Raw genomic sequence first — 14,604 nt, 5'->3', positions numbered from 1 at the left:
GCCTGAATTTCGAGGCCGAGTCATCCCGCGCATGATGGCGGGTGCTTCATGACCGTTTCCTTTTCGGAACTCGTGCGGCTGCCTCGTCAGAGACGACGTACGGAGAGAGAGAGAGAGAGAGAGAGAGAGAGACAAGCGAGGACCGACGTGCAACGACATTAAAACCCCCACCGTTGGCGTGTCGGACATCAAGGACGTGGAACACGTTTCCCATTAACCAATCAACGCCTTCGGACGAGTCACGTGGACGTTCGCGAGACAGAGACAGAGAGAGCGGGATCGCGACTTCCCACGTGACGCGGGTGAGGAATCCGTATCGATGGCGAGAAATTCGACGAGGAAGTCGACGATGGCGGAAAAGTTAATTCGGGCTGTCCGACCTCATCCTATTCTCTACGAGGTGAAACACAAAGACTACCGCAATGTGGAGAAGAAAGGAAACACCTGGACGAGCATCTCCAACAAGCTGAATATCCCAGGTATGATGACCAAGGTCCACTGGAGACAATTTATCAACCAAAGTTTTTTTTTTTTTTTTCTGTTGTTGAATGTGTGAGCTCACAGAGAGGTGTGCATTGTCGTACAGTTACCATGACAACAAGCCTGGTGTTGGTCAAACGGTTAAGGTGGCTGGCTTAATAGATTTGGGTCTTGAGTTCAAAACCCGTTGAATTAACACCAGGTGGGTTGACTCAGCCTGCCATCCTTCTGAGTACAAGCTCACTGGTAACAGGGGGCACTGCATCAGTGGCACAGCTGTGCTCCCAGCAATGATGCGGCTTAGCAGCGACAGGTTGCATAAGAAACGAGAGCAGCACTTGGTGGAGCACGTACCTCTGCCAAGCCGATCGGTTTACCTTTTGTGTCCCACCGATCGGCCGGATCTGGATTCGGACCTGAACTAAAATTTCATCGGCCTGATATCGTCACCGAACCAACTCCTCCACCACCTTTCGGCTGAACCTGTCCACAACTTTTTTGAGATATCGTGTGCTCCATGTCGTTTATGGCCCGATCACTCAATGGTGAAGAATCACATCCATCGAAAATTCCAGCAATCTCTGTGTGTCTGTGACCGCTGTTTCTCGACAACCGCCGGTCCGATCGAATTGAAACTTCCCAGGTATATTGCTGGGGCCCTGAGGATGTGTCTTTTCCAGGTTTGATATTAATCGGACAAGTGGTTCCCAAGTTATGGCCATTTATTTACCAAACCAATGACAGCACACGGTGCTATGACATCACAATTCTTCTTCTTCTGCGTTTGATATGATGTCACAATTGATGCTGGGGACCTGAGTATGTGGCCTTTTCAAGGTTTGATATCGTTCTTCTTCATCCGTTTCCCAAGTGTTCCCCAAGTTATGGCCATTTATTTACCAAACCAATGACAGGACACGCACGTACGGGCACGCACAGGTAAATTCTGGATCCAATAATTATATATAAATATAATTATTCTGGGTCATGTCAAACCTTATTATATAAATATAATTATTATAATATAAATATAATTAAAATAAATAATTCTGGGATCCAGATTCAGATCTCGATCTTCACCAAAATCGAATCATTTTGTCCTCGTCACACACCCAACCTGCTCACCAAGTTTCGTCCGATTCCATCAATAACTTTTTGAGATATCCTGTTCAGAGCGAGAGAGCGAGAGAGCGAGAGAGCGAGAGACGGGTGAAAACATAACCTCCTTCCACCTTCGGTGGCAGACATAACAATAATAATAATAATAATAATAATAATAACTATGACAGACAAATGAGGTCTTTATCTGAAGATGGGCTTTTATGAAGTTCCATGGTTCTGTTTTTTTGTTTCTTTCTTTTTTTTTCTGTCTTCAGTGAAAGATGCAAGGCGTACTTGGAAAAATCTTCGTGATGTTTACGCACGCCGCAACAAAACCTTGATGAAAGAGTGCCATTATTCCACCAAGAAACTTCGGCCCTGGAAGTATGCCGCCACCATGTCGTTCCTTGACAAGTACAACCATCAACCAAAGTGTGTGTATTGTCCTTCCGCCTCGATTTCTTGGAAATACGTATCAGTATATTGAAAGACCGTGTTATGATGTCCCTTTTCTGTATTATCATTTGTACGTTATATTTTGCTTGCAGTGCACATTGTAACCTTCAGTCGTCAGACGAAGGCAGTGACGACACCCCCAAGGTCACCGTACAGCGAGATGAGGCCAAAACCGAATCGTGGCTGGAGTCTCCCGCCGTCCAGACACCCGTGCACATATCGCGCACACCAGCTTGGGCCACCAAAAACACCAACAGTCACTGGTCTCAGCAAGCTGACCCAGTAATCCTCGAAATATTAAGCCAACTAAAAAATGATGACACTGAAAAGGTAGCAGAACTACAAAGAGAGCTTGGAAGAGCCAGCGAGCACGATCTTGATGAGCTGTATTTATTAAGTTTGGGCCCAGCTGTAAAATCATTAAACCCAGAAACCAAGTCCATCTTTAAGATGCATATGCAGGGGCTTCTCCATGAGTTGAAGTTTGGGAGTGTGACAAGTTGAGCCAGTGTGGCCAAGTACATAACGTGTTTTATTGTTATATACTTACACGTGTATATATATACAAAATCTCGGTTCACGCAAAAGCTGGGTTATGGAGGGCAGAAGGGCAACAACACAATGATGGGGGCAGTGGGGTAACAGGCAGACACATGCATGGAAATGAACAAACAGGAAAAGAGGAAAAAGGGAAAGGACGAAGTTCACCTCCAAGGAAGAGAGGTGGGCTCGGGGACGATTCATGGGGTTCAATAAAATCGTCATTGACGATGGAAGACGGCGACTTATGAGCTGGTGATGTACTGCTGACTTGGAGTCCTGTACAGAAAGTTCATCAGGATAAACTAACTCTGGAAGGTGGTTCCACCACAATAAAATAGAAAAAAAAGAGTGGAGGTGAACATATACATTATATGCTGTCAGCTCATGGCAGAGCTGTGACAGAACAACATCAGGACACCACACAACAAAAAGGAACAGCAGGAGGAAGGGGAAACACCAACAGCAGGGTGGAGGGAGAAAATAGATGGAGACGGACAAACAAGGGATGCAGGTAATGACAAGGGGTAGGGAAGAACGCAAAGGGTGAACAATGTGGATACATAAGAAAAATTTAGGGAGGGATGCGGGGTGGTTCAATGGGTGTAGCAATGATCATAATTTTGGATGAGAGATGACTTGAGATGGTGGTGAACAGCTGTCCTGAAGACCTGGAGGGTAGAATGAGATTGAAGAGGGTATGAAAGGTGGTTTCACAGGTGGGGAAAAAAAGGAATAAAGGAGTGGAGGTGAGCAGTGATTCTGGATTGAGGCAGTTTCATGGGGAGGGGGTTGCTGGTGGACTGCGTGCATCCTATAGATAGCTGGGGGGGGGGGGGAAGGGAGGGTGACAAATCACGGAGTGAGCAGAGGGTGGAAGTACAAAAATGAGGCGGAAGAAGACAGAGACCACTGCCCTGTCAGCAATGGCAAAGTGATGGGCCCATCCTCAGCTTTGTCGCGAGAGATTCCAATGATATTGAAGGCCTTTGTTTCCACGGCATTAAACTGAGCAAGATGTGAGGCAGGGGAGCCAGCCTCGAGGGGAGAGAAGTACTCTGTTGAGCTGCGGATGAAGGCCTTTATGTGGATAGAAGCTCAGGTGTGCCAAGGAAGGACTTTGCACGACGGAGGATGCACACTCAGCGTCGGGCTTTGGAGGCCAACTTTGAAATGTGGCTTACCTAAGAGAGAACTTGGCTGAGAGTGACACCGAAAAATTTTCGTGACTGAACCTCTTCAGGAGGGTTATCGAGAAAGTAGATGGCAGGGTTTGTGGAACGGCCGAGAGAGAGAGAGAGAGAGAGAGAGAGAGAGAGAGACAGAGACAGACAGAGACAGACAGAGACAGACAGAGACAGACAGAGACAGACAGAGACAGACAGAGACAGACAGAGACAGACAGAGACAGACAGAGACAGACAGAGACAGACAGAGACAGACAGAGACAGACAGAGACAGACAGAGACAGACAGAGACAGACAGAGACAGACAGAGACAGACAGACAGAGACAGACAGACAGAGACAGACAGACAGAGACAGACAGACAGAGACAGACAGACAGAGACAGACAGACAGAGACAGACAGACAGAGACAGACAGACAGAGACAGACAGAGACAGACAGAGACAGACAGACAGAGACAGACAGACAGACAGACAGACAAGGTGAGGAATAATATAGGGCCGAGAACACTGCCTTGTGCTTGACAGGGAGAGGTGTTGAAAGGGTTCCTTTGAGAGCCACACGTTAGCCATAAGAGTGGAGGAAGTCAGTTATGCAAGAGTGGAGTTGAACTTGGATTCCATCGGCAGAAAGTTTAGAAAGCAAGGCGGGATGCCAGACTGTATTGAAAGCTCAAGATATGTCCAGAGACGACCTTCATCTCACGTCTGACATTGAGGACCTCCATCCCTTGTATATAGAATGGAAGCAACACATCTAAGGTGGAGTGATCACGTGTGAATTCAAATTGATGATCTGAGATGAGGCTGTTCGAGAAAAGGAATGATTTTATGTCAACTGTGATAATGGATTCCATGATCTTGCTGATGATTGGAAGTACAGTAAAGCTAATTGGTCTGCAGTTAAAGGGATCCGTTTTTTGCACCTTTTTATGTCATGCTGTGATCATGTGATGTTCGCCAATTTCCGAGCAGATGGAAGATGACCTCAGGTAAATGGCAGGGTTAAAATGGCAGAGAGAGGAAGTACAGGAGCAGCAGAGCAGGTTTTTTTGGACACGTGAACTGATGCCGTTTGGTCTAATTGCAGAGTCAGATTCGAGGGTCGCCAGAAACTGTTCTACATTTTCAGGAGCAAAACACAGAGTACAGGAGCAGTTGGGTATGACTGGGAAGGGTGGGAACAAAGAGAAAGAGGGTTGGGCACACAATATTTTGAAATGAACAGAATTGAGGCATTCGGCTTTCTCACGAACAGTTGGCTATGGTGACATTTAAAGAGAGGGAAGGGATGGAGGTGGGACAAACACCAGAGGCTGACTTCACACGACACCACCAGGTTTTCGAGGAGAGAGACGAGTTTGAAAGTTTTCTTGAGATTGGACAGATGTTGTTTTCTGACTCTCCTGGGGGGAGACACACCTGTTGCAGGCTTTGTGGAATGATCTAAGAATGCAAGTTGTTTTAAAGCAACAGCCTCACCGCAGGATTTAGAGAACCAAGAGTGGGAGGATGGGTAAGATAACTGAAGACAAGATGGGTTGAATCTGTGCAGAAGAGAGCAGGCTTCTGTGGAAGAATTCCCAGGCTGAATTCATATCAGTGGTGGTGAATATAGAAGACAAGTCCTGAAGTGTGGTGGCTGCTTGCAGTCCTGGACAGTTTGTTTGAACGAACTACCAGACTCGCCAGCACAGAGGCTGTTCTCTGAGAATGGCCAGAAAGATGTTGACCTTCACTAGCACATGATTAGAAGAGCCAATTGGGGCAGAAGATGAGCAAGATACATTGGTGGGAAAGTTTGGTCATCACCAAATCCAGAAGGGAGGATTTGCCATTGGGACAAATCCAGGTGGGAAAGTTCACAGATCGAGTCAGACCCATTGAGTCACAGAAGTCCTTTCCTGAAGTACCATTGCTGACGAGAGAGGTACCAACGCCCAGCCAATTAGCATGGTGACAATTGAAATCACCACATATGAGGATGAGTGGTTAAAAGTTGGTCCATGTCATCGAAGAGAGGGATATAGATGGAATCGTCGCTGTTAGGAGGAAGGTACAGCACACAGACAAACTTGAGGCAGGAACATAGGGGAAGTCGCAGCGAGAAATACTCCTGGTGGTTTGGAGGTGCAAGAGCAGTACGCGAAGAGTGAGAAATGGAATTTTTGATGTAAAGCGAGACTCCGCCACGAGGATGGGATTCTGGTTGAACAAACCGAAGGAGACGATAGCCAGAGAGAGACACCAAGGAGTCGGGGATGTCCTGTGGGAGGAAGGGTTCATTAAGCAGATGATGTCCGGTTTATCGGCAGCGGCCTGAATTGAGAGAATTTAGTAGATTACAGGAAGAATACTCGATTCCCCTTCAACTGGGGGAAGCTGATTGCTGAAAAAGCCGGGGGAACATGATCAGAAAACAGGAAATGGAAAACAGAGAGGGCACCAATCTGTGTGTAGTGAGAGGAGCAGGCCTAACCTTTGTGGAAGATGTGAATGATGTTGAGAGTTTTGGAATTTGTAGCATACAGGAGCAAGTGGTGCAATGCAGGGGCACCACCCCATAGGGGAGAGTAGCACGTCACTAATCTTTGTAAAACCCAATTGGCTGTGAGAGGTTTACATTTATTAAGTAAGGGCCCATCATGGATGACACCCAACCTGTGGCCTGTTTTGGAAGCTGGCAGTCTGCTTCGGAGAGATTGTGTCTGATAGTGAGGTCCAGAGGTTTCAGTAAATGAATCTCCAATAATTTATCAAAGAGGTAAATTGTTTTCAGACCTGGCCAAGATTATATATATATATATGGAGAGAGATACGATTTTAAAAAGGCGGACATGGATTGAATCACTTCTTGGAGTCGTAGGAGTTTTGTTTTTCCTTGATGCTGCTGGCTGCATGGAACCTGCGGAGAGGGCTGCTGTGTTGCGCCTCACAAAACAAGTTGAGTCCCCTTTTCTTTCCTCGGCCGGTGGCACGGAACGATCAGTCAGCTCACCGCTGCGACTGGAGACAAACTGCCACCAAACACTTTGCCAGGCTCTACCCCTGGGTTTGCTGATCATCTCATTGTCTTCTGAATTCCCGAGTCTGTCCGAATAGTTGACGTGTGAACGGTTGAGGTAACGGTTTTGCTGATTGAGTTATCGTGGGCATGGAGAATTATTATTGTATTGAATTGTTATTCTGGAGTGCAGTACTGTACATTAATTGTGAAATACTCTCTGCAATTACTGTAAATACGTACTTCTCTCCTCCATTCTCCCCTCCCCCATTTATTAAATCTGATTAATTCCCTTTATTTGTATTGGCTGGCTCACAGTTAACCATTGAGCTATTAACCACGGAGTGGTTAAAAATACGACCGTGGGAAATTGGCACCATTGCATCGCAGGAGGCTTTATAAAAACCACCGTCGGATCTTCTGGGCCATGGCTCGGGCTGCCAATGTCACTTATTAATGAAGAATGTCACTTATTTTTTTACAAACAATGTAAATACGAAGAATGTCACTTATTAATGTGACTGATATAATACAATTTTCCACCTCGAGGAAAGACTGGAATGAAAGGTATTCCATGAGTCACACTCCAGTTGAAAACAAACTAGATACCTGTGATCACAAATCGATCGCCAAGGGTAAGCCTCCTCCGGCACCATATGTGATGGTCATATTCTTTTGGGACCGCTGTATGACCTTGACCTTCAACATTTAGGGATAGTGTGTAAATTAAAAAAAATGTGGCCTCCCATCTGCAATGCATCCATAAAAACTCAACATCATGAAAATCGGAGGGATATTATTCAAGTAATGATTAAAAAGGTGTGCTTTGTTAATTAGGTTACAATGTGAAAAGAGTAGGTTAAGGACAGGAAACAAATATCAGGTGGACAACTTCAGTGCAGGTCCACTATTATGATGCAAGAACATTTTGGAATGCCAAGCGGTCTTTGACATGACATATTGTTAAAAAAAAAAATCGAGCGATGACAAAAACGGCGTTTTCTTTTCAGACTGCCATTTGACCTTGACCTTTAACTTGGTGGTTAAGAGTAAAATGGGGTATGATGTAAATTAAATGGAATGCACCTTATTTTAGGTTATCGAGAGTGGGCAATTTTGTTCCGATCGGGCAAACCTGAGTCGAGCTACGGTGAAAAATGTTAAAACGTTTATAATTCGGCCATGACTTTAAAAATTAGGTCAAGGTCAAAACATTTAACCACACATACTTTGTATTCCCGTTATTGATGCAAAATTTCATTCTGAAAGTCCCAGCTAGCTCTGAGGATACAGCTCAGACAATGGGAGAAAAAAAAAATGGAACAAAGCAAAACAAAAAAAACCCCCTAAATGGTGGTTTAGTGCTCTGAAGGGTCTAACAAACTGATATTAATAAAAAAAACTCAGGGCACCAATTGTAGAAACAAACCCTAAAACAGGTATAAGCATCCCACTACATTATAGGGGGGACTCTAAAAATACGACAGACATGTTCACCCGAAAAGGAGAAGAAAAAAAAAAAATGAACAGGTTTGTTCAGGATTTTCATTTTTAAATTTTATTATTAAAACGTTTCAGACGAAGCCCAATGGCTTTGTGGTCCCAGCATCCCAGGCATAGAAAATGACTTTCTGAAAGGAGGAAGGAACCCAGACAAAACCAAGACGGGAGGAACAGAATAACAAAGCCATACACAACCCAAACCATCCCTTCAGGCCGACACCAAAAGGAAATGGGTCAATTCGGGGCACTGCTCCAGGAGTAATCAATTCGGTGTTCAAGGAAAAAGTACAAGGGTGCGGCGAAGAAGCATCTGTTCAAATACATGATCTATCCACGAGCCAGAACAAATAAACTTTCATGCAAATCAACCGAAGATATCGACTGGCGAAAAGTAATGTCAAACCTCAAATAGTCTTTTTCCAAGGTGGACCCAAACATGACTTCAATATAAAAATAGTCACAGACGTTGTCACATTGGGTTTGACCATAATTAAATCCCCATACAACAGATCAGCATCACCTCTGATCATTGTGACCACGATGGCAGAAAAACAAGCAGCATCTGAAATTAACCCACATCTCACCTGTAGGAAAAGGTTTATCCAATCAAACTAGTTAGCATAAGCGCAAGTTTTAATGCCCGTCCCAACAACAACAAAAAAAAAAAATCTATAAATAAGTGGCTTTTGAGCCATTGTGAGTAGCAACTTAAAAGAGTGGAGAGGGAATGTTTGACTGTAAATCTAAAGTGAAGGAGCGAAGCAAAATGTATCAAAACCTCATTTAACCCTCCACTTGATAAAGCTTAGGTTCTATATTCTTTCACCTTAAAATCATCATTTGTACTCAGAGGACAGCCCTGGGAGTTTTATAACTCTTTGAAGACAAATTGCCAGAGAGGGGAAAATAAAATTGAAGGACAGCGACAACGATCCAACAAGGTTATACAAACCAGCAATTGCATAAGAGAACAACCGGCCTGGCACACGATGAGACGTGTGTACGCCACCTTATCCGGCCATTCCCGTTGTAGTACGCCTCACGGCGGCAGGCATCCTCAAACCCATTTTGAGAATAAAAGCAACAAGAGTGCATGCGAAAGATTGTGCAGATAAAAAAGGAAGAAAGCAGGAGACTGGATGAGAAGAAGAGGTGCAAAGTCGGAACTCAAATGCTCCAAAGACAATTTAGATGGTCAATTAAAAATCAAAATGGATTATAGGTGGCAACATAATGGCAAGTCCCAAGAGACATCCGTTTAAAACGAACAGATTTTACTTGCCTTGCTTTGGTGAGTTGCAAGGTGGAAAAAAGAAAAGTTGATGAGGCTGCAGTCATCAGAATGAAGTTAAAAATCCGAAGGAATGAGCCAAGGTTGGAGCGACTCGTTGCAATGTCCGAGTCCGTGTCACGGACACCGAGACCTGATCCCCTGCGATGTGACGTTTGGCAATAACTTTTTTGAAACCACTGAAACATCTCCATAAAAGGCAGAGTGCAAGGATGTAAAAGAGTACGTTTGGAAAACAACACAACTCAAAACGAGAAGGGCACTCGGTAGAGCGCATACCTCCGCCCGGATCGATATTGGGATCTTCACCAAAATCAAATCACTCCGCCCTTGTCACATACCCGTGTGCACCAAGTTCCGTCCGAATCCGTCCGCAACTTTTGGATATATCGTGATGTATATCACTTTCGCCCGATCTCTCAGTGGTGAAGAATCGCTTAAAAAGAATTCTAGTATCCAGATCAGGAGTCAGATCTTCACCAAAATCGAATAATTTTGCCTGTCACACACCCATCCTCCCCTACCAAATTTAATCCAAATTCGTACACAACTTTTTGAGATATCCTGCACACAAACAGAGGTAAAACAGACGGGGTAAAAACATAACCTCCCCCTCCCCTCTTTGGTGGCGGAGGTAACAAGAGGCAGAATGGAAGCAATGAGGAAGAAAACGTTGGCAGAATTCACGCGAAGCAAACGCCAAAGAAAAGAAAAGTCGAAAATAGTAAAACTTTACAGCAAATGAGCGAACCGACCACAGCGTTGGCATAAAGAAAGAAAGAAACAAACAACGAAAAAGAAAAACTACACAAAGCTCATTCATGCCGCACGGTTTCACAAATGTCTCAATCTCTGTTACCGTCGGCCTTCGTCGTGACGCGGTCTCCCGCATCACCTTCTTCGCTGATAAAAAATAAATAAAACAAACTACACACAAGGTGCTCCTTTAAAACTCCACAACGATGAATAAAATGGAAGCTAAAAGAACCTAAATAAGGAAAAGGAATAAAGTAAGAGGAAAGTGATTAAAAAAAAAAATCAGGATAATGTGGTCGCTTTGGGTGCTGATCAGCATGGATAGTCTATCTGGAGGCACAGAACGATCCGTATTCTTTGATAATGCTCGATGTTGCTGGAATGAATGTCTTCTAGATTGGACCTAAAAGGAACAGCCAAACAGGGTGGAAGGCAAGAAAATGCAAAGTGAGACAATGAATACAAACGGTAAATCACAATGCTTTTGAAATGATCATTTAAATGACGATAATGAACTCGGTGGCAGCAATATTAAAAAAAAAATTGTGGCAAAAAAAGGTTTCCTTAAGGAGACAATTTTTTTTTATTGTCTACAGGGTCCAAGACTCGTGGAGGACCTGCAACACAAATCGCACACATGGAGCCAAATTCCGAGACAACACAATCGACTCCAGACAAAGCCACCGAGCTTGGGTGAAGTGACACCCCCCCACCCACAGAGCACCATCATTATGATGGTGCTTTTCTCTCTGCACTCAGTGGGGGAAATTTCCTTCTTCCCACCGATGCCAACCGACAGTTATTTGTCCATGCTCTATACTTCCTAAAAAGCAAGGAAGCAGCACGTACCGTTTTTAAAGTCTGTGGTTTGACTCGACAGTGGTCTGTCAACCTCCCAGACCCAGAGCAGACACTCTTAACAACTGTGCCATTGAGTCAATTCATTACACCTCCATTATGTAGGTACAAAACAAATGAAAAAAAACTACAATAAAAACACTGACGTGAAATCAGCCGGCTAATTTGTCCACGCACCATGTGACTCCTTATCAAGAACACACAACACGTGACTATTTGCCAAAAACACAACTCAGCATTCAATGGTTCTACGATCTGTTTAACAAAAGTCCAACACATGCAAAATATTATTCGGAGGTGTCGGTATGCAAAAAACAGTCTTATGTATTTTCTTATTCATCCTATAATCAATTGTTTGTGTGTTTGTACATTATTCATTCACAGCCAGAGCACAGAGGCCCCAAAGTTCAGGTGTAGGTGCTTCAGAATCTGGGCAAGGTTTTAAGCTCCTGCACATTGGCCTTGAAAGCTGTTTTAAGGCCAAAGGCCGCTATAAAGTGTATATTGGGATGTGGGGTCACAGGTGGTGTTGCCGCCGGCCCGTAAGCAAAATATAACCACTATTAGGTCAATAACTCCATTACTTTTCAATGTTCAACACGTCCTGAAACCCCTGCCGGCAAAGGCTTACCTGGCCGGTCAGTGCCAGGTACCTCCTCCCCCTCCTCCCCTGGCAGCGCCAGTTACCCATATATATTGTTGCGGACCCAAGGTCGGGGGCGAAGACCACGAGGGGTGAACTACGTCGGGTTCCCACCAGACTCACCGGAACCGCAGGCCGTCGTACACGAATAACTTCATGACGCGGCAGGTCGCTAATCTACCGCGAACGCCAATAACTCGACCACGTGACTTAGGGTCCTCCATCTAATGAGGTTTACCTCAACGTCATGTGATCTGATTACCGGGGAACACTCCCTCGGTACGCATTTGCTTAAACCGGATCACCTTACCAGATCAGATGCAGCCGAGTGGTGTGCTTATTAAACAATTGTCTGTTGAATGGCGTGTGTGCTTGCATGCTTGTTGTGTATTATGCCGAGAAGGAAAGGGTTGGAGTAGTGGTCAGAGTACGGATCAAAGATATATTTATGGACTTAACTACGAGTCCCACACATGCAATTCATCCCGTTTATCCACTTGACGTGAGGGAAGGACTAACTACACAAATACTGATGAAATAACTGCCTGGGGATCACTATGTTGGGTGCCATTGCCTTAGAGGCATGCGGTTTTGTAGAACTGCAACAATATATACATATACACTGGTGGGGTGTGTTTACACATTGTGTAAGCAAGCATACGAACAGCGTTTCCCCATTGTCTTGGGTCGCTCACTGACATTTGATTTTTCATTTTTTTTTCCATTTATTTATATTTTCATTTCCCGATGCTTTCCGACGGTTCTGTGGTTTTTTTCCTGGTGTATCATCTTTGATGTCCATCCGCGCACAAAATTACTGTGCTTCCCCATTGTCTCGGGTCACTCGCCTGCATCTTAAATTTTTTTTAATTTATATTTTCATTGATGGATGTTGCCCGACGATTCTGTGAATTTTTTTTCCAGTGTACTGGCTTTGATGTCCATCGGCACACACAATTTCAGCTTTCTACATCACCCGGAAGGCACCGATCTTTCATGTCAGTCAGTCAGTGGTTAGAAAGATATGTATAACACTGTAACCTTGATACTTTGCCAGCAGGCTGCATTTTTGAGTGTGTTGTCCTTCAAAGGGGACATTAATGCTCGTCATTTGGTGCATAAGCATTCACTGGTGGACATTATATTAAAAAAAAAAAATATATATATATATATATATATATATATATATATATATATATATATATATATATATTGTTGTGGTTGACGAAATTCGCAAACCACCATTCAGGTCCCGTAGGTGAGATATCTCTGTCAGTATATGTGTAGTTAGGCCCAAACCCGTTGTTTAGAGGGAATAAATGTCATTCATTCGGGCTGCGACCCTTTTAGATAGCCGTTTTTCTTTTACTATCTTTATTTTGGACCAACCGCCATTACTACCACCACAACCACCACCAACCGCATCTCGACAACCACAGCCACCTTCTCCAGAACCGCCTTCACAACATCCACCTTCTCCACAACAGCTTTCACACAACAACCACCAACCGCAACGCCGCTTCACAACAACAACGCCAACAGCCACGACCTTTACCGTCACAACTCGCCCTCGCAACCATCGCATCACCGCCATTCCCGCGCCGCTTGTGGGCACCGATACTGGACTCGTACAGGGCACGCACCGAGCAGCGGGTGCAAAAACACCAGCCTTTCCGAGAAATCGGATCAAGAATGATTCACGCCCACTTCTGTTCCGTCCTATCAACGAGCGTGGGGCGATTTGGCCCCGCCTCCAGGCGCGTCGGAGTATAATCGCTATATGCAGATTCGCGGATCAAGAATGATTCACGCCCACTTTTCCTCTGTCCAATGGGGAGCGTGGCTCCGCCCCCGAGCCATTCCTGATCCAAAAATCTGCATATGGTTTCTCCTGTCGCACTATAAAGCGCCGAGCGCGGGGCAAATCGAGGCAGTTGGGAAGAGTTGAGGAGTTGAGAAGAGGAAAGAGTTGGGGAGTTGTGGCGGCGGCGAAATCCATCGAGAGAGTGTCTGTCGGGGTCCGGAGAGGCTGGAGAAGCCAAGAATCTTTGTTGAGGTCGGCGCTCGTGTCAGAGTCGGGGAGCTGCGGAGAGGGGAGGCCGGTAACGCGGTCGAGGTCGCAGTGGCGTCGCTCGTCGCGGGACCCAAGCCAGCCAGATATCCTCCTTCCCCCGAGCATCAACAACCCCCCGTTTCCCCCCGCGCTGAGATAGTGTGAGAAGGGGGCCCCGTTCCCACCCCATTCCAGGCAGTGCCAGCGAGGCCCGCGGAGTCAGGGCGCCGCCGCCATTTTGCGGCTCATCACCAGACGGGTAGGCTCGACGCGGTCTCGGCCCCAGGCCCGTCTGCCCCCTTGTCGATGAGGGTGGCCCCTTTTTCTTTTGCTTTGGAGTATATGTGTTGTCGGCGCCGTCTGTGAAGTAAAACTGTATAAGTGTTGCCGTGTGCTCGGTAGTCGGTAGTAGATCTGCATTGTGTCTCTTTTGTTGCATTTGCTTTTTGTGCAGAATTGTCGTGTTACTTTTACATTTGCTTTTTGTGCAGAATTGTCGTGTTACTTTTACATTTGCTTTTGGTGTATAATTGTATATGTGTGCTTTCCGTTTGCCGCGGAATAAATGTGCTTTATGTTGAACTGTTTTTCCCGTTTCGCTTCGTCTTTTCTTTTATTGAATCTCCATCTTACTTCACGTAAAGGGTTGGTCGTGGGCTAAATACGCCCAATAATTAATCGAACCGTCGAGGTTGACGATAACACCGCTCGGTTATCCCGATAGTACGGAACGG

General features: G+C 45.2%; 2 protein-coding genes across 2 annotated transcripts in view; one reads left to right on the top strand and one right to left on the bottom strand.

Moving 5' to 3' along the window:
• On the top strand, positions 1-10,598 carry LOC147033111 (uncharacterized). The gene is made up of 3 exons (XM_085871209.1): positions 1-479; positions 1,857-2,013; positions 2,130-10,598. The coding sequence occupies exons 1-3, from the start codon at positions 320-322 to the stop codon at positions 2,539-2,541; spliced, it is 729 nt and encodes a 242-aa protein (XP_085727335.1). The 5' UTR covers positions 1-319; the 3' UTR covers positions 2,542-10,598.
• The window catches only part of LOC147033110 (casein kinase I), a 110,889-nt gene continuing 104,582 nt past the window's right edge, over positions 8,298-14,604 (bottom strand). Inside the window, exon 10 of the mRNA XM_085871208.1 lies at positions 8,298-10,719. Coding sequence (XP_085727334.1) covers positions 10,709-10,719 — 11 coding nt within the window. The 3' untranslated portion in view covers positions 8,298-10,708. The remainder of the gene's footprint in view (positions 10,720-14,604) is intronic.

This window comes from Eptatretus burgeri, chromosome 2 (assembly GCF_056783735.1).
Source record: "Eptatretus burgeri isolate ZD-2024b chromosome 2, Ebu_testis_v1, whole genome shotgun sequence".
Taxonomy (NCBI): domain Eukaryota; kingdom Metazoa; phylum Chordata; class Myxini; order Myxiniformes; family Myxinidae; genus Eptatretus; species Eptatretus burgeri.
The sequence above is the reverse complement of the archived record's forward strand: the minus strand, read 5'-3'. Positions and strand labels throughout refer to the sequence as shown.

What these genes read in the sequence shown, in the direction of transcription:
- LOC147033111 (XM_085871209.1), top strand. Translation starts at nt 320, where the DNA reads ATGGCGAGAAATTCGACGAGGAAGTCGACGATGGCGGAAAAGTTAATT. An exon ending in CAACAAGCTGAATATCCCAG is followed by an intron (nt 480 to 1,856) that starts GTATGATGACCA and finishes TTCTGTCTTCAG; the next exon opens with TGAAAGATGCAAGGCGTACT. An exon ending in AAGTACAACCATCAACCAAA is followed by an intron (nt 2,014 to 2,129) that starts GTGTGTGTATTG and finishes TTTTGCTTGCAG; the next exon opens with TGCACATTGTAACCTTCAGT.